This window comes from Cadophora gregata (assembly GCF_030347475.1).
Source record: "Cadophora gregata isolate MNR1 chromosome Unknown scaffold_12, whole genome shotgun sequence".
Lineage (NCBI taxonomy): Eukaryota > Fungi > Ascomycota > Leotiomycetes > Helotiales > Ploettnerulaceae > Cadophora > Cadophora gregata.
In genome coordinates, this window is record NW_026695935.1 from 1,973,561 (window position 1) to 1,992,266 (window position 18,706).

Genomic DNA, 18,706 nt, shown 5'->3' on the forward strand with positions numbered 1-18,706 from the left:
TTTGAGCCTCAATCCTCCCCCCCCCTGTGCGTTGGAAACAGTTGCAGGTCTCCCCAAATGTAATCACGTTATTGTCACGGATAACTGCACATGCGGAAATCTGAGCCCGAGACGAAGGTATCCAACGAGGAGTACAAGGCCAATGGTAGAATCTCGCCTTAAAAACTTCGTACAGAGAGAAGGATGATTTGTGTCCCCCTTCAAGAACGAGGCCATTACTGTGCCACATCGCTACCCCTGAGATGGTATCCACTTCGCAACTGCGCGTCGTTCCGGTGGACTTGTGATTGGTTGAACTTTTAGTCCTCTGTTGATGTTGGTTGCAATCTTGGTTTGCAAGAAGAATGAATTTGATATGCCTTGCGGGGTTAGTATATCGGCTCTTTTTCTTGTACTTTGTACTGGTTCGTCGAATTTACGATATCATTTCGGGTGTTGTAACAAGAAATGTGTCCTGGCCCAAGTGGGTATTTCCCATACCTAGCGAGCCCCAAACATTGGCTCGGCCCGCGACAGTAGGCAAAAACCAAATACTAAGTAATACGGTACGGATTTGACGTAAATTGGCTCTTGGTAAAGAAATTCCTATTTTGACTTCCGATTAAACCCTCTCAATGTCGTCCCCACAGCTCTCTTTTCATCGTCCTGCAGCACGTCTCACGATACAACCACTAACAAGTAAGATTTTAAAACCACATTCTTCCTTTCAACACACTTCTTCCTTCTCACCCATACCGGTAGCTCACATCTCCCAGACATGATCTCCTGGGAAGCGCATTTGGTTGGGAGTAATTGGATTTATAATCCTGTTGCCTGAAGTTCTGAATGTCCTCGCTGAATATGTGGCGGAAAATTTAACGCGGCTGGGGAGATGGACTACTTCATTGGCTTGTTGGAGATACATTGTTGGTTTCCTCTTGTATCAACAGCCGTGCCCTGCAAATCTACCGGGTGAGTGCTCTGAGACAAGCGAAATGCTTCCATCACCAACAACCTGAACTTACAAGTCGTGTACAAAACACACCATCCCAAGCTTATAGATAACATACTGTTGTTAGCTCGCTGATATTTTGATTTTCCGAAGCAACTAAGGCCATGAACCGCTCAGCATTCAACAGCAACGACACAGAGAATCATGAATCCACGCTCGAAGCTTGCAGAGTTGGTGATCTATTTACGCTCCAAAAACTTCTGAGCATATCTACAAACAAGCCAATACCAGAAGCCACTGGCCTCTCACTCCTCGCCACAGGCGTTCAACACCAACACCCAAAGATCGTCACTCACCTCCTCACCACTCATCCAACCATCTCCCTCTGTCAGAGCACCGACATCGTCGCCTCCCTCCTCTCAAAGCCCAGCATCCCAATTCTTCGTCTTCTGCTAGCCCACGATTCCCATTTCGCAAACATTTCCATCGATTATGGCATGCGCACCTTCCTCACAGACGCCTGTCGTGAACCTCCCCCCAAAATCAACCCTCTGATTCACGTCCTTCTCGATACAGGTGCTGATGTTAATGACGGTATGGGACCTGGAGGTGGAGCATTGCTTGCTGCTATTTGGGGAGATCAAGGAAAAGACATTATTCTGAAGATTGTGAAGAAGGGTGGTTTTGTGGCGGGTCCGGTTCTGACTGCGGCCTTGCAGAAAGAGCGGGTGGATGTTTTGAGGATGCTTTTGAAAAGAGGAGGGGGAAACATTGACGTTGAAGATATTCTACGAAGAGTACGAGCAGGAAGCAACAAGAGGATTGAAAAGATAGTGGAGAGGTTTATGATAGAAATGGACGAAGTGACAGACGAAGAGGAGTTTCAGAAAGGGGGTACGAGGCATATATAGGTGGCAATTCTGGAAGTCTAAATAGCACATCAATAGAAAAACTGTAGTTGAGTGTGTTTTTCCCGATGGAGGAATCTTCGCAGGGAAGGATGAATGTTTCCAAGCGCCAAACATCAGAGTGAATGTCGACTCACGTGACTCTGGCTCGGAAAGTCATCTTAATGGTCAGTTCTCAAAACATGGTGGTGATTCAATTAGAGCGCTTCATAGACTATCACAACTGGAGGCTACGAAGTCGAGGGATGAAATTTGTTTAACGGTGTACAACTCAAATCCTCTCTCCAGCAAGTCATGTGCTCTAGGCGCCAGGCCGAAGTCGGCTTAGCACAGGGTCGTTTCATTGCCTTCAAACCTTCCTCGTGTCAAGCTTTGTCAATAGCCAACATTCAGTCATGAAAGACCCTATTTTCCCTGAAAATAAAACTTGATGTGTTTTTCAGAACGAGAATCCTCGATCTCTGGAGCCAAGGTTTGAAGATTTGCTATTCAGTTGACCAACTCACCCTCCATCATATCGAAGTGGCCTCCCGCGTTTTGTTGGAAATTTCGCCTGTATGTCCGTACTAATCCGACAGCCTTGTCCATTCTAATTCTCTCACCTTTATACATCAGTCGCCCACAGATCTATGTGAGCTTCAAAAAAAGCTCAGGAGTTGAGAGATCAGTTCAGCTTTTCTGATCGTGGTTCTTTCGATACCAAACACGCCCAAGCAAAGTGGCCATAACTTCGCAATGGACGTCCATATACGCAACGTCCCTCAACAGAGCACTGAGAACAGCTTGAGGAACTTCCTCAAGCCGTTTCTCTTAGCGCTGTCTATTCGATCTGTCTATTGCAACAAGCCCAAAGACAAGAAGTTCGCGTTCTTGACCTTCCTCCATCTCAACGACGCTGAGACGTTCCTCCAGAATTACGGCCAGACCAAGAACCAGACACAATATGCTGGCAGTCAACGAAGCCAGCCTCGCCCAAAAGTCACATCCGTCAATCTCAGGTTCCTCGGACAGCCAATCTACTGCCAGAAAAGCAACAATGAGGCCAATCCTTACCTGCTTCGAGTTCTTGCCAAGGAGGAGAAGGATCGCCAAACGAGAGTTACGACTATGACAACAATCGATCACTACAAACCTCAGCTTCTGCCTATAGTCTTCCAATGCACATCTGTATCATGTGGTGTATGGAGCTATTCTAGATCGAACCTTTACTTCGAGCCTCAACAGTCATGGCATTCCCCAGGTGTTTTGACATTTGGCGAGCATAGCACTATCTTGACGCTAGACTCTGGCATCAGAATCGACTTCCTGCACTTTGCTACTTTGTCAATCTCCGCTGAAGAGGGATCAATTCCGTCTTTCATATTCTCCATGCGTGAAGCTCCCCGATTTTTCCAAAAGATTCTTTCCGATCCACTGGCAGACTTGATGGCACAGCTGGGGATCCGGTCAGAAGAAATTCCAGCACAAAATCGCCGAGGAGGTCCAGAGCGACATAGACTTCCCTACTTAGATGACATGCATCAGAAAACTGCCGGAAGCTGCTTCGTGTACCGCGTTGAACTGCAGCCAGTGCCATTCGGACGAGACGATGTGACGGAGCGCATGCAGTCTCTTCGAGTCGCTCCCGGACTGCCCCGTGTAATCCATCGTCGAACAGATGTTATCCGGCCACGACAAACATTCGCGGAGGGTGTGCAAGTACTACAGACTATCCTCTCGTCAAGCACGACCACAATTCCTTTCCCATTGGCCTTCCAAATACTGAAGCTTGCCTTAGATGGCTACCTTCCTCCACTTACTGTTGTCAAGATGGTACCTGCAATCCAAGATATGGCTCGTCGAACTTCAGTTCTCATTTCTGTGAAGTCCATTCGAAAATTATTCAATCAACTCGACTACCCTGGACCTGACTCTGAGGCAACCGAATTCGAATTGAGTGAGGTATTGCAGCAACTGAAAGATAACGAGGAGCAGTGCCAGAGAGAGGACATTGCAGTCGATGAGGATCCTCAGAGATCTGGAAATATTGCTATCATACACCGTGTGAAGATTACCCCATCAGGAATGCGACTCTGTGGCCCCGACGTCGAATCAAACAATCGAGTCCTGCGCAAATATCCAAACCACCACGAATACTTCATTCGAGTCCAGTTCTCCGATGAGGATGGGCAGCCAGTCCGCTTCAATTCTCGAGTCTCGAACCAGAAAATCTTCCACGAGCGCTTCAAAGACGTGCTGCGAAAAAGCATTTCCATTGCCGGAAGAGACTTTGAGTACCTCGGTTGCTCGCATTCCTCCCTTCGTGCCCAATCATGTTGGTTCATGGCGCCCTTCGTTTGTGGGGGAAGCTTGATGTGGAGTCAAACTATGATACAAGAGCTTGGAAACTTTACTACTATCCAGTCTCCGGCAAAGTGTGCTGCCAGAATTGGTCAAGTGTTCTCTGATACAAGAACTGCAGTGGCAATTGACCCAGCCTTAGTCCGCTCGGAGAGCGACGTTGAACGCAACGGTCGTACGTTCAGTGATGGTGTGGGAACAATGTCTATCGCCATGATGGAAAGAATTTGGGACGCTCTTCCAAGGGCCAAACGTGTCAAGCCTGCTCTCTTTCAGATCAGATACCAAGGTATGTATATTATTGAAGAGATGCGAACTGCCCGCTGAGTCCATTAGGTGCCAAAGGTATGATCTCTCTCGATACAAGACTGAAAGGTGATTGTCTCGTACTACGTCCATCAATGATCAAATTCGATGGTTCGACTTGGCCGGATATCGAGATTTGTGAAGCTGCATACCAACCACTGACAATGTACTTGAATCGCCAATTCATCAAAATTCTCGAAGATCTGGGAGTTGACGACCAGTTCTTCTTGAACCTGCAGGCCCAAGAAGTCGATCGTCTGCGGTCGATAACTGAAAGCCCGATGAATGCATCAACTTTCTTGAAACGACAGTCCATCGGTACCGGTCTCCATCTGCCTTGGTTCATCAATGAGCTTGCATACATGGGCCTCGATTTCAGAAGGGACGGTTTTCTTCGAGATGTACTGGAGATGGCTCTACTTGTTGAACTTCGTCTGTTGAAGCACAAGACACGGATCCCTGTCGAAAAAGGATGGCATTTACATGGGATCATGGATGAGACAGGATTTCTGGAAGAAGGTGAAGTGTACTGCTCTGCTTTGGTTGCTGGAGTTCCGATGGCATTGACAAAGAAGAACTTAATAGTATCACGGGTAAGTGAAACAAAGGACATTGAAGTTTGAGGTTTATCGGACATGATCACGCTGCCACTACGTTCAAGCAGGAACTGATGTGTCCTAGGCTCCTGCGTTGCATCCTGGCGATGTTCAGCTGGCACATGCGGTCATCCCACCACCGGGATCACCTCTTTCCGAACTCACCAACTGCATTGTTTTTAGTAGTAAAGGCAATCGAGACCTGCCAAGTCAACTTTCCGGGGGTGATCTAGATGGAGATCGATATTATGTGATGTGGGACGATAACTGCAAGCCGAAGCGGACGTTCATGCCCGCCGACTACGCCCGCCAGCCTCCTATCGATATTCATAGGGCTGTGACGAAGGATGACATGACGGACTTCTTTATCCAATTCATGGAGACGGATCAACTTGGTCGAATTGCGGTTCTTCATCGAGTGCTTGCCGATCAGCAACCGGGTGGCACTTTGCACTTGGATTGTATCACTTTGGCAGAGATGCACTCTACTGCTGTTGACTTCTCAAAGACGGGCATTCCAGTAAGCAAATAAAGCCCTCTCCTGCAAGAAATTGATATCAATATTATGAAGCATGACTAACATGAAATTTCGCAGGTCGACATGTCTAAACTCCCCAAATACAACAAATGGCGCCCCGATTTCGAAGCTCCTGGCCCACATGTGAAGATCGAGAAGCAAGGCGGTCTTTCACTCGAGGACATCGACTATAGGGATCCCGATGATCAGGTAGACCAAGACGATGACTTTTCTAGCTATCGATACTATGAAAGCGTGAAGATCCTGGGCAAGCTATACCGCGCCATTGACGAACGAGAGGTCTTCGAACACATCAAGCATCGGTCCCTGAACCCAGAAATTAGCCGTGAGTCGACGGTTATTGATTCCGTCTGGGATCAAGTACGTGCCAAATGCGCATTATTCCAGTATAGTCACCATGTCGTGTGGGCGAGAGACATTCGCGCCATGTAAACATCCCCGCCTGCCTGAGCTCAATCTGTTCCAGACCTAACATGATGACAGGTACGAAGAAAAGATGTTGGATATCATGATCAACCACAGCGAGAACACCCTCCACGCCGTCTCCGAACTCGAAGCCTTCATTGGAAATATCCTCGGTCGCACCGGTGCCCAGAGCAAGAACCAGCGCGAGCTGTCCACAACCATGAAAGAGCGATTCGAGGAACACTCTGCCTTCATCGTCAACTGTATCGTCAAGGATGGCAGCGAGTGGTCTGAGGAATCTCTGGAACGCAGTATGGCTTGTTTGGCTGTCAGTCTTGAGAAAAAAGTGGTCTACAAACGTCATGAGAATCTGCTGAGCTTCAAATATCTTGCTGCAGCTGTCTGCTTGAGAGAGGTGGAACGAGTTCCTGGTTTGTGAACCGAGATATTATGATGATTGGGGAGATACACGTATCGGATCCGTTGAGTTGAGTTGCAGGTTTTGATGGCTATGCGGGGTAGTGACTGGGAATCATTGCAACGTGGGAGTTTGAACTGTTACTTTCTTCCTTTGACGGGCTTCATTGTCCCAGTGCATCCAGTCTTATTTGTGGATCGGAGAGATACCCTTTGTCGCAGATTAATAGGTTCTCTTAACGAATGATGAATCATGAGTACAAGCAGGCCCCAGGATCCGAACGAGAGGACTGTGTGAAATCCTTTGGCAAAGTAGCATCTCGACATTTCAAAACTTATTTTCTAAAAGTTCTTAATCTACTGAATCAAAGCTCCTCTCTCTGGGAAAGGTCTGAATTCATGACAGAGCCTCAGAACGGCTTGTTATCTTGTGGTCAAGATATCTGACACTGTGATACACTGCTACTTTTCTATGACTGCCTCTGCGTCGTATTGCTGACGCTCAATATCTTGAATATATTCGGCTCTTCAGCTGACCCTTTTCGGACGGAACAAAAGCGTAAGCGAATCAACAACGCCATGCTCAACCTGATCCTCTCCAGGAAGTCTAGATACAAGCTCGACTGCTTTAGTTAGCTTCAACTCTACTCTCACTTCGCCACCATCCTCCCCGTTCCATTCCACAGTAGCCACATTCTCCTTCCCCAAGCACACCTGGGCTTTCAGACTCTTACTCAATGCCAACCTCGGCGAGAAAAGCACCTTCTTTGCCCCAGGTTCCAAAGGCTTCACACCCGCCACCTCGGTGCAGAACTCATAAATCGGCACACTTCCCCAAGCGTGACAATCTGATCTTTGCCTCACGTCATCTTCCTCCCACGTCGTCAAATTCATTCCTAGCATCTTCCTATACGGCTCTAGCATACCCTTCCACATGGATTCGAACACCCCATGACCAGCGATGGCAAAGGCGCGGAAGGCGTAGAATTTCATCATGTATGAACATTTTGAGAATTTCGGGTTCGTGAATGCTGATGTAAGGAGACGACCATGGTCAGACGGAGGTGAAGCTCCACATAGTACAGCGAACACCTGGCAGTGTTGCGAGTAAGCTCCTTCATCAGCAATTGAAGCCAGCGAGTCTGTGAAGAACTTCCCATCGTAGCAGTGTTTTCGAATCGCTACCAACAACGCTTCAGCTCGAGATTCATACTCCACTGCATGTGCGGGTCGGCTGACTTGTCGGACAAGAAGAGCAGCCTGTTTCAGTACGTAGGCGTACAACATACTGAAATATGTATGTCGATTACTCTTTCTACCTGAAGTCGGCACGCCTTTGTCGGGATGCTCATCGGTAGCTCCCCAGGTTGTAACCCAGTCTACGTACTGCCAGCAATCATACGGCAAGCCACTTACAAGTCCCAGCTCGTCGATATGAGAGTCGAAGAATTCCAGCACGCCATCAATGCGGGGCAGAAATGATCGAGAAAACCTGACGTCCCCGAAGAAGAGGTGGTGGTCGCATACTTGCAAGATCCAGTAGAGTGAGAAACCGGCGATGATCTGTGGAACGTGAGATGGGAATCGTGATTGCGTGAGCCCTTCGGGAGTACCAGAGGAGGCGAATGTGATGATTGACTGGCGCATGAGACGGTCGTCACCGCTGAGGAGATAATGGAAGAGGCCGACGGTACGAGTATCGCCGGCATATCTGTAGATTTAATCAGTAAACTGTCTGAGAAGCAGCTATGAACAAGTACTTACTGAAGCTGCTCATAGAATGGACAATCCGAGTACCCATCAAACATACAATTTCTCATTGTTCTGATCGACACATCCCAGATTTTCTCACCGTGCTCATCTTCAGGTTCAGACCAACTTGCTTTCACCGCCATGGGATAGTTGACTTGTGTTGCTTGAAATGAAACCAATTCAACTGGCGCTGAGCCTGTGGTAAACTCCACTCGCATAATCCGGAATGTTCGAAACCAGAACGGTTCATACGTCACTGTCTCTCCCTCTTCGATATCCAGCGTCACTTCGTCAAATGGACCTAAGATATGCCCATTCGCTGCATCCAGTCTGTCTTTCTTGGTTCTGAAGAATGGATATGATCGTGGTTCTAGCTCATATCCTTCTGAATACGTGACCTTGAGACGAAGTTGTGAATTTTTCGGTGATTTGAATCTCCACTGTACGAAGGCCGTCGAATGTACATCCGCGACAAGTTCAATTATTTGAGTTGATTCTTCCGGAATAGTAAGAGATTGGTTATTAGCGAAGCAGCTCTCCCAATCTTTTGTACCGATACTGCTATGACACGTTCGCATAAGATTGACTGCAACTGAGGTTTCCTCGGGCATTGGAATAGGGCGGGGTCTGAGACGCCATGGTAGGAGATCACCATTCAGTGTCCTCATGTTGTATGGTTTAGGAATGACAGTTGAGCTTACAGTCGAAGGAGATATCCTTTCACTAATCTAGCCAAGGTCATTAGCATTATGATAGGTAAGAGAAAAGGGTAAGCTCTTACATGCAGAAAGACATCGTCCACCAGCCCCGTTGGAAACAACACGCTCTCGTCCACCTGAGCAGTCCAATGCTTTTTCGTACATAAATCCACCGCTCCAGCTCCAGAACCAATACTTCCAACGACTGTTAGTCCTGGGAAGGGAGTCCGCTCAAAAGGCATCGCTGTACGGGTTCCCGAAAAATATCGCAGTACAACGACCTCAATGCAATTTCCACCTTGTTTCAGATACGGAGCAATGTCTAACGTATCATAATACCAGATCATGAGAGAACTCCGGCTTGGCCCAGTAGCCACCCGCTGGCCATTAACGACGAGCTTGTATCTAGTGTCTGCTGAGATATACAGTATCGTATTGCTAGGTGTCGTCTGGATATCAAATTTGCGTGTGAATTTGACGATTCGTCCAGCTGTGTTAATTGATGAAGGGGAGCTGTCAATCCAGTCCGGGACCCACACCCAGTTATCATTGAGCTGGCATATAACCTGTTAGACTTTAGTACGGTACAGTTACTAAAGAAGACATGACACGAACATTTTGCTCTTCGGATAATGCCATTTTGCCTGGTTGAGGAGTTTTATGTAGACCTTGATCCTTCAATTGAAAGGCAAAACTATATAACTTCGAGCTGTGTACAAAGCCGTTTAACGATAAGCTTCTATAGCAAAACTCTTGTGATGAGGCTACAATTGAAAACGAACTTCGACTTCGGACTTTCTTGTACCGAGAGAAAAGATGGCGGCGGCTGGCACGAGATCTGAAAAGACATTGACTCCCTCGGAAACACGTCCTTCAAAAGCCATTCTCGGAAACACATGACCGGAAATCGCATCATCCTTCGCACAGGCATTACCCCGTCCTACGGTAGACTGCAATGTAAGTAGCATCCAAGGCTAAAACAAGTCAAGCGACTATTGACATATTACCCGCACCAATCAGTCAGCCCCTGGACTATCATAACTCGCCAGGCCACCCAATCGCCCTCCAAAAAGCCACAAAAGCTCGCCTTCAGTCTTCAAGCTTTCCCCGCGCTCCCCCGCCCGCTGTAAGAAGCCGAAAGCTTATGGGCTGTACAAAATGAAGCACGGAGAGGGACAAGCACTCAGGACTTGCCAATATTTGAACCCCTACTCGTGGATAATAATGCCGAGCAATACAAACCTTCATAACTTGTCGTCCAGGAAAAACAAGCTTCTAACCGTTCCTGCATTGGCTCCGTAATATCTCTGTGCCGAAAGCTATCGACCAGAGCACTGGAGATATCTGGGGACCCCACCAATCCTTTAGATACATGCGGGGGTCGGTGCATCTTCTATCATGAGATCTAGTCTACCACTCGGTTAAGATGGTGCAGCGGACTATAAGGGAGTTCTAAGATGCTGATCATTAGATAAAGATCTCTCGGACCCTGAATATCTTTTGTTCAACCTCCGCCAAGTCTTCAACTATTGATGCTGACCCCGTGATATACAAACTCTTCCCACTGAGTTCATAGCCACTCTCGATCGTCTAGATTCGACTAATCTAAGGTCGCTCCGCAACTATGGCCTCTATTCACGAAGAACCTGCTGCGGTCGCTCCCGCTCAGCCAAATGAGAAGGAAATCGAGGAATCAAAGGACAACGTAGGCACAGAGCACGACGAAGTCATGAAGCCCGGCGCGCCACAGATGCGCTCGAAAGATGATGATCTGGGTATTTGGGAAACCGTAAAACAGTATAAGCTCATCACTGCTGTGGCGATGGCTGGAGCTTTCGCAGCGAGTTTAGATGGATATCGTGGGTCTCTCTAACTTCGCATTCCCGCAAAATCTGCTCTTTGGACAAACCTTCCGTACTTTGATATCTCCACTTAAAGCGAAAATGTGCTGATCGAGCTTCGAAACAGAAATAAGTCTCAACGGCGGGATTGTATCAAACAAAGGGTTCATTCGACAATTCGCAAAGCCAGGAACCAAGATTATCGACGGGAAATATGTCTCTGCATGGGGTGGTATTCAATCCGCTGGTCAAACTATTGGTCAGATCGTACGTTCCTCTCTACTTATCATTCCCAACATAAGCTAACACGATGTAGTTTCTCCAGTTCGCGACCGACAAGCTCGGTCGCAAACCTGCTCTCCTTATTCTCTGGGTATTCCTTGTTGCGGTTCGTTCTATCCTCCCCTGCACCCCACATCCAAATCCCCCAAGAATACTACCTATACTGAAACCTGTCGTCTCCCAGAGTATTTTCGCTGAATCGTTCGCAACGCACTGGTCCCATTGGCTCGTCGCCAAACTCTTCTCGGGTGCTGGCGTGGGAATGCTTCAAGCAACAATGCCAGTTTATCTTTCCGAAATCGCACCTACGCAGTTGAGAGGATTTCTGATTAATGCGTATACTTTGTATGTTCTAGTCACAGTATCCGCTCTCCTTCACTTGATTTATGGCAGGAGTACCTGAGTCATGGTGCTAATACGTTTTCAAAACAGCTGGTTCGTCATCGGTCAACTCCTCGGTTCAGTAGCTCTCAACAGACTGAATGCGAAAAATCCTTTCGACTTCCGTGATGCGATTTACACTCAGGTATGCCTCTAATGTTTCATCAATATAGCAAAGACCTATATTCTCGAAGAAAGCTAATACATTCCCATGACAGTGGGCAATGATCGGCATGATGCTAGCTATCTTCCTCCTCATCCCCGAAACACCATGGTGGCTTGCAGGCAAAGGCAAGCTCGAAAAGGCTGAGAAGATTCTGCTGAGGTATAACGGCCATATCAAGGATTATGATGTGAAGGAACATATCGTTAGTCACACTTCCTTTTCTCTCCGCCCTACTATTGCAACATATGCTGACATGTCTTTAACAAACAGAACGTCATGACCGCAACAATCGCAGAAGAGCGCTACACGGCAGAACGCAATTCCGAAGAAGGAATTTGGGCTATCTTCCGTGGCCGAAATTTAATTCGCTTTATCATAGCTGGCTGGCCGAAGATCGTTCAGCAATTCGTGGGGTTGAGTGTCTTCAATACTTATGCGACATATTTCTGTGCGTATATATTCTCCATCCCCATAAACCATGTCCCGACCAACATGCAACTTGAACGTTCTCTTCCCAAAAGGGATTTCACTGACGAGTATCAAAACAATTAGTCCAAGCAGCTGGAAACAAAAACCCCTTCCTCGTAACCGTCATCCTCGGCTGCGTACAAATCATGTCCATGATCGTCACCTCTACCCTAACCGACTCCATCGGTCGTCGTCCACTTACCGTCTATCCCTATGCAGTCACTGTAGCCTCAGTCCTCTCCCTTGGTATTGTCGGCTGTTTTGATTACACGAAACAAGCGACGAGCTCTCTATTGGTACCTATCTTTTTCTTTCCGCTCACCTCGATGCTTACTTTTCGCCCCGCTGCCTCTTGAGCCATGTCTCAATTCGAAAGTTTGGGATAATACCTAACATTTATTACAGGTCTTCTTCGCCTGCCTCGCCACATTCTCCACCACCGGCGCCAGCGCAATCGGCTACGCCTACGCCGCCGAAATCCCCACCCAACGCCTTCGCGCTCAAACAGCTGGCTGGGCTCTTGCATCCTCAAATATGATTGCTATCATGTTTAGCTTCTGCACTCCATTGATGATTAATGGGACTGCGCATTGGGGTGTTAAGACGGGTTTCTTGTAAGTTGATTTCTCTCGCTCGCTTTATATGTTGTTTTGTTTTGTGTTCGAATAAGCGAGGACGTGGTGGAACTCTGCAAATACTTCAAGGGGAAGCTTATTCACGAGACGAAGAACTTGGCAGACTGACTTTATCGTGCTCTAGCTTCGCAGCAACAGGTTTCATAGCAGTGATCATCGCATGGTTCCTCCTCCCTGAAGTTGCACGCCGAACACCAGCTGAAATCGACGAGATGTGAGCCCCTCCCTTTGTCCCACTCATTCCTTGTCCCTATCTCAGCCTTTCATTCAGATACTGATATTGTATGTCTCAATTAGGTTCGAGAAGAAGATCAACCTCCGCAAGTTCAAAGGCTACGTCACAGATGTGCAGACACACATGGCGGATGCAAATGCAAATACAAATGCATAGGCGATTAGGTCATTCGTTCACGGAAGACCAGCAGCGTGGGAGTCTCAAAGCAGTGGAACTCCAACGTAAAGACTCTGTAAGCATTTAATAGACGATCTATCCGTACTGATGTGTATGGAATTGAGTCGACTACAATAGCCAATTCACCAAATTTCAATCTCAAAGTGGAAAACCCAAAGAATGAGAACCTGCAATATACCGTCCTTGCCTACCTGCCATGTCCCCTATCACCTTCTCACCTGCACATCTATGCCCACAAGGAGTTAATAGCTAAAACACAAAGCGAGACAACATCACAACTCCTCAACCTCAGGCCCATTCCTAGTCCTCTCCCCTGCCCATCCCTCTCCCCTCCTCCTTCTCCACCCCTCTCCCCCTCCCTTACCCTTTCTCAATCATATCCCCAACCCCAACCCCAATCTCTCACACCTTCCCTCCCCTCCACAAACTAGCCCTACTTCTCCCTCCTCTCCCTCCCCGATCCAACACCCCTGCAAACACCCACATTCTCTCCCCTCCCCCATCCCACTTCCCCCAGCCCACTCCCAAAACATAGCCCTACAAACCCCCCCATCACAAAACGCCATCTCGGGCGCACTTTTCAATCCCCCCTCACCACATATATCCCTCTCCTTAGCCAAATCCTCACACTCCCAACTCTTCCTACACGCAAACCCAACCGTGACACACACCTCTTCTACTCCATCCGGGGAGCGAATAAATGTCCTTCTCGTCTGGGGCGTGTAGCCCCCTGCGGGGCATTGCGAGGGGTAGGAGATTCCTGGATTTGTACTTCCTGATCTTGTGCCGCTGCTCTTTACATCTACATCTGGGGTATTGGCAACGCCGCCTGGGAGTTGATGTTGTAGATGGGGTTGGAGGTTTGGATGTGGATGCACGTTGCCACTGCTCTCAGTGCTGAGGTCGAGGTCGATATCAATCTCAATCTCAACCTCAACCTCAACATCCCGATCTATATCAACATATCCATATCCATGTCCATGTCCCACAGAAGCCGCCGAAACGTACAAGCCAACCGAAGCCGAAGGTAAGTCCCCCAGGGTGAAGAAAAAGGATAGATAGAGGGAGGTGGCGAGGAGGAGGAGATTCATGTTTGATATTAGTGTTGAGACAGTTGATAGCGAGGTGCAGATAGATGCAAGCAGAAACTCCACTGTGTCGTGCGCGAGGAACATAGAGATATTTTTGCGGAGAACGAGAGAGAGAATTAGGAAACCGCTTACATGTCCATGAAACTAGGCACTATACTTCCCTTTAGATTGAGATCGTCATCTCGTGCTCTTCCCAGATGTCTTGTACGACTCCTGGCGGTCTTGACTCCAACTCCACTACGATGGTCAAGGCTAGAATTCTGTGTAATGGATAGAAGTCTTTCTATTGGTAAGTCTACCATCCCCTGCATTGTAAGAAAGATGCAGTTCTACCAAACCAAACAATTGATGCTTTCACCACCCACAACTTTTACCAACCCACCCTGATACTGTTTCATAACTCATACCATTCATAGCTCATACTTCTTGACCCCATAATTCATGAGACCACACGCCCTCCACTTAAATCAATGCCGATCACCGCTTGAAATCCGTTGCCCTATTCAGATTGAAAGCAGCACTGATAAGAGCTAGATGACTGAAAGCCTGCGGAGTGTTGCCCAATTGTTCACCAGACCGAGATATCTCCTCTGAGAACATGCCAAGATGATTGCTGAAGCTAAGCATGTTTTCGAAGACATTGACTGCTCGGGGTAGGTATTTAGGTTCATAGACGCCAGCACGAGTCATTGCCTCGACAAGCCAGAATGTACACATGCTGAAGGCACCTTCACGACCACCGACACCTGAAATGGTCAGTTGGCTGTCATTGAGCGGAGGGTAATGCTAACCATCTTCAACGCGTTCTGTATCATATCGATATACCAAGCCAGTTGATGTAAGTCCACCTTTCTCGGGGGAGAGAAGAATTCTATCCATAGTTCGGAGGAATCTAGGATCATTGGGTGTGATGAAGAAAACTAGTGGTGCGATGAGAATCGAGGAATCGAGGTAATCACCACTTTCGTAGCTTTGTACAAAGCATCGAATATTTGGGCTGTAACCTAGAGGATGTCAGATGGGATGATTGATCAGGTCTGGAATCCTACCCTTGGTCATAATCTCCTCATAGATCTCATCACGAGCGGCCATCCAGGCATTCCTGTTCGGGCAGGGCAGACATCTCTTCTCAGCCAACCGAAGACCTCGATCAAATGCGACCCAAAGCATGACTTTCGAGTAAGTATAATTCTGCTTTCGACTTCGAACTTCCCAAATGGACATATCCGGTTCCTTCCAGATAGTTAAGACGTAGTCTTTTCGAGTAAGCAGAGACCGATTGTGTGTAGGACGAAGTACTGACCTAAAATCTCACGAATGGCAACCCATTGTTCCCATGTGATTGGCTTGCCATACTTGTTGTAAAGGTATATTCCGTCCATGAGTTCACCATATATGTCGAACTGAAGATGGAATGCAGCTCCATTACCAATACGAACAGGCTCACTGTCTCGGTACCCCGAAAGATGCCTATTTATGTAAGCAGTGATCACCAAACACGAGAAGCAGACTTACTTGAGCTCGATTTCTGGAATTTCGGTATCACCACGAATGGTAAACATGATTGGCAATGCCCCTTCCACAGATCTTGACTTTCTGAATCTTTCGCTTATGAACTCCATGTAAGCGTCCGCCTCTGCTGTAAAACCCATTCGAAGAAGAATATAGATTGTGAAACTTGAGTCTCGAACCCAGCAAAAGCGATAATCCCAGTTTCTACCAGTATTAGCCTTCATCCATTTAGTCAGCAGATAAGCTTACCTGACACCTCCAATGTCCTCGGGGATAGAAAAGGTGGGAGCAGCGATGATGGCACCAGTTGGCTCGTATGTGAGAAGCTTCAGAATGAGCAGACTCCTCGAGACCACTTCACGCCAGCGGCCTTTGTAAGTACTCTTGGAGATCCAGTTGAACCAGAATGTTTGAGTATCATGTTGTTGACGGTCAAGTACTTCAGTAGTCACGTCACGGGTAACGTGATTGGGGATGTCGTCGCGGAGAACAAATGAGATAGCTTGACCTTCCTCAAGATGGATATGTGCAACAATACCTATGATGGATATTAGCAGAGGAATCGAAACACAGTTATCCATCTGAGCTTGGGTGTATTTACCTGCTCCAAGCATTCCTGGGCGTGTTTCTTTGCGGAATATCACGGTTGGACAAGCTTCGGCATTTTCTTCACCATGGTCGATTGTGACATCAACTTGAAGTTTGAGATTCTTGCTGGAGAAAGTGACAGTTTTGCTCTCTAGGCATCCAGGAGGGTGGTCGGGCAGGAGAATCTCAGTAGTGTGCTCGTCCATGGCATAGTTGAAGGCAGGGAAGATCTCGACATCTGGGGTAACATTAGCCGAGCATTCATAACCTTCATTTTCCTGCAAGACAATCATCCAGAAGATCACTTCTCGAGGAGAAAATTCGGTTTTTAGGCACGGACTTACCCAGATCAACCTTCCCACGAATGCACTCAACACGTCTGACCAACCATTTCTTCAATTCATCTTGTACACTAATACCCTCGCGAAAAGGCATCTGCTTTGAAGTCTTTGTGACGATAAAGCTGTTCCTTGGACGAGGGAAGAAATCGATCAAGTCAACCACACCTTCTTCATGAATATACCGTGTTTGTAGGATATTGGACGAGGGGAGATATTGCTGCTTCGTAGTGTACTGCTTGTCGGAAGGAGGAGAAATGGTAAAATAACCACCCTTGTCTTTATCGAGAAGTCTACAAAAGACGGATGGGGAATCGAAATCGGGCCTGAGAGTGGAGTATTAGCAGATGAAGGGCGATTCGAAGGGATTTGGATGGTATTTGCATGAATCTGCTCCATTCCACGGAAAAGACAGTGTTATGCAAGGAGAGGAATGAAGCAACTTACCAACACATAAAATCTACACTACCATCAATACCAACAAGAGCACAAGTCCGCATATTACCAATCAAGCCATAATTCTCAATTGGCAGATATCCCGTCTGATTCCGTCTCGAAGTCTGAATTCCAGCGGGAGCACCCATCTTGGAGCGCTTTATTAGGAATTATTGTTGCTTTCTGGGGCGGGGCTTGCGGGGGCTATATCGTTGATTGAGAGGTTCGCGAAACCGGTTGGATCTGGAGCTGGGACTGCTTGTGCAAGAGACTCGGCAGGTGCTGGAGCTGTACCTTGATTTACAGGAGCTTGTTGGACAGTCGCAGTCGGGTTCACAGCTGATTGAATGGGCTCTGGTGGATATGCGCCGTCTGCTTGGGGAATGCCAGTAGGGGCTCTTGGAGCTTGAGGAACGGCCGAGGAAATTCCAAAGGGTGAATTACGAGGTCGTGAGAATGGAGAGCAGGCAGAACTCTCGCTGAAAGTTGGAGAGGATTGGGGTTCAGCTAAGGTTGGTGGAGGAGCTGGTGAGGTAGGACTGTTTACTAAACACCGGAAGAATGTTAGTATCTATTCCTCAATTACGAAAGAACATGTCATTGAACGCAGTACAATGTCGGTTTCGTGGAATTGGACATACCTCCCGAGGCGACACCGTTGACACCTGCGGTTGGAGGGAGGAGACTGTTATTTGAAGATGAAGGGAGAAGTCCAGGCGGGGAAGGACGTGGGATGTTTGCAGCTCCAGGAGAAGGATTGGACGCGATGAGGGCGTCGTAGGCAGTTAGTCTGGCCTGACGACGATGCTGGTCGAACGCAGCTTGTTGAGCTTCTGTTGGAGGTTGAGTTGGATTTTGGGGTGGGAGTGGGAGTGTGTTGTGTTGCTGGTGTTGAAGACCAGGAGGTGCTGATGTTCTGCGAGGAAGAGTTCCGGGAGGAAGTCTCGGACGGTTATCACGCCTCATGGTTCTCGCATTAGCTTAGACTTCGTCCTTTTCCTCCTCCTCGTCCTAGTCCTAGTCCTAGTCCTAGCTCTCCTCCTTCTCCTGTTCCCGTCTGAGACTGAGACTCGAGCTGCAGCTGGACGCGGAATCGGCGTGGGATTGGCTGGATGAGGGGCAGCTGTGTGACATGGTGGGATCCTTTGTAAGATCCAGCGTGGGGATCCAAGGCAGGGCCGGGCATTGCATTGGCTAGAAGGAAGCAGATAAAGGGGAAGGTGCATTGGCATTGACTTAGGAAGGAATGGTGCGGTACGGTGCGGTGTGGGAAAAGCTCCTACCTAGGGTTATTCAAGTGGAATTGAGGGCATTGGAATGCATCTGACGATGTTTGGTTTGGATGGCAGCTGCAGCCCGATAACGAGCGATAAGCCCCCAGGGACGGATGTCTCGGGGCCCAGCTCAGCTCAGCTCCATACAGCTCAGCGGCCCTTGTACGAGTAGCTAGAACTTAATCTGCTTCACCCCGCATTTAAATCTTGACAAACTGCATCATCTGATCCAGGGATGACCAGTGGAATGGTCAAGAAGTGGCATTAGCCTCATAAAAGAGAGGGCAGAGCAAGTGGGCAGGCGGGATACGAGACAAGACCCTGAATAAGAGACTTTTCTTCTTCTCGCTGCCTCTGCCAATGACGGTCCCTTGCACTGGCGCACCGTCTTT

General features: G+C 47.9%; 6 protein-coding genes across 7 annotated transcripts; 3 read left to right on the forward strand and 3 right to left on the reverse strand.

The window, feature by feature from the left end:
• Positions 1–1,095: 1,095 nt before the first annotated feature.
• On the forward strand, positions 1,096–1,842 carry ONS95_003447 (uncharacterized protein; the record flags this gene model as incomplete). Its single annotated transcript, XM_058496758.1, has 1 exon — positions 1,096–1,842. One exon carries the CDS (start codon positions 1,096–1,098, stop codon positions 1,840–1,842), a length of 747 nt encoding a protein of 248 aa, XP_058354010.1.
• Positions 1,843–2,221: 379 nt separating this feature from the next.
• ONS95_003448 (uncharacterized protein) lies at positions 2,222–6,830 on the forward strand. Of its 2 annotated transcripts, XM_058496759.1 has the most exons (6): positions 2,222–2,394; positions 2,455–4,468; positions 4,516–5,078; positions 5,167–5,601; positions 5,677–6,047; positions 6,103–6,830. In XM_058496759.1, exons 2-6 carry the CDS (start codon positions 2,575–2,577, stop codon positions 6,461–6,463), a joined length of 3,624 nt encoding a protein of 1,207 aa, XP_058354011.1. In that variant the 5' UTR covers positions 2,222–2,394; positions 2,455–2,574; the 3' UTR covers positions 6,464–6,830. The 2 variants fall into 2 exon arrangements, with proteins under 2 accessions (XP_058354011.1, XP_058354012.1); XM_058496760.1 differs by having other exon boundaries at positions 2,222–4,468; positions 4,516–5,601.
• A 28-nt stretch (positions 6,831–6,858) lies between these two features.
• ONS95_003449 (uncharacterized protein) lies at positions 6,859–9,715 on the reverse strand. Its single transcript, XM_058496761.1, has 4 exons — positions 9,507–9,715; positions 8,975–9,457; positions 8,206–8,921; positions 6,859–8,152 (listed from the first exon to the last, which is right to left on the reverse strand). Exons 1-4 carry the CDS (start codon positions 9,528–9,530, stop codon positions 6,970–6,972), a joined length of 2,406 nt encoding a protein of 801 aa, XP_058354013.1. The 5' UTR covers positions 9,531–9,715; the 3' UTR covers positions 6,859–6,969.
• Positions 9,716–10,010: 295 nt separating this feature from the next.
• ONS95_003450 (uncharacterized protein) lies at positions 10,011–13,267 on the forward strand. The gene is made up of 11 exons (XM_058496762.1): positions 10,011–10,750; positions 10,860–10,999; positions 11,049–11,120; positions 11,199–11,359; positions 11,447–11,540; positions 11,614–11,763; positions 11,832–12,009; positions 12,114–12,325; positions 12,435–12,643; positions 12,789–12,878; positions 12,962–13,267. The coding sequence occupies exons 1-11, from the start codon at positions 10,516–10,518 to the stop codon at positions 13,053–13,055; spliced, it is 1,635 nt and encodes a 544-aa protein (XP_058354014.1). The 5' UTR covers positions 10,011–10,515; the 3' UTR covers positions 13,056–13,267.
• Positions 13,268–14,644: 1,377 nt separating this feature from the next.
• Positions 14,645–17,189, reverse strand: ONS95_003451 (uncharacterized protein; the record flags this gene model as incomplete). The annotated part of the gene is made up of 9 exons (XM_058496763.1): positions 14,645–14,913; positions 14,959–15,171; positions 15,217–15,423; positions 15,471–15,637; positions 15,683–15,883; positions 15,929–16,217; positions 16,281–16,505; positions 16,612–16,931; positions 17,053–17,189. The coding sequence occupies 9 exons, from the start codon at positions 17,187–17,189 to the stop codon at positions 14,645–14,647; spliced, it is 2,028 nt and encodes a 675-aa protein (XP_058354015.1).
• A 14-nt stretch (positions 17,190–17,203) lies between these two features.
• Positions 17,204–18,006, reverse strand: ONS95_003452 (uncharacterized protein; the record flags this gene model as incomplete). The annotated part of the gene is made up of 2 exons (XM_058496764.1): positions 17,204–17,586; positions 17,682–18,006. The coding sequence occupies 2 exons, from the start codon at positions 18,004–18,006 to the stop codon at positions 17,204–17,206; spliced, it is 708 nt and encodes a 235-aa protein (XP_058354016.1).
• Positions 18,007–18,706: the final 700 nt, after the last annotated feature.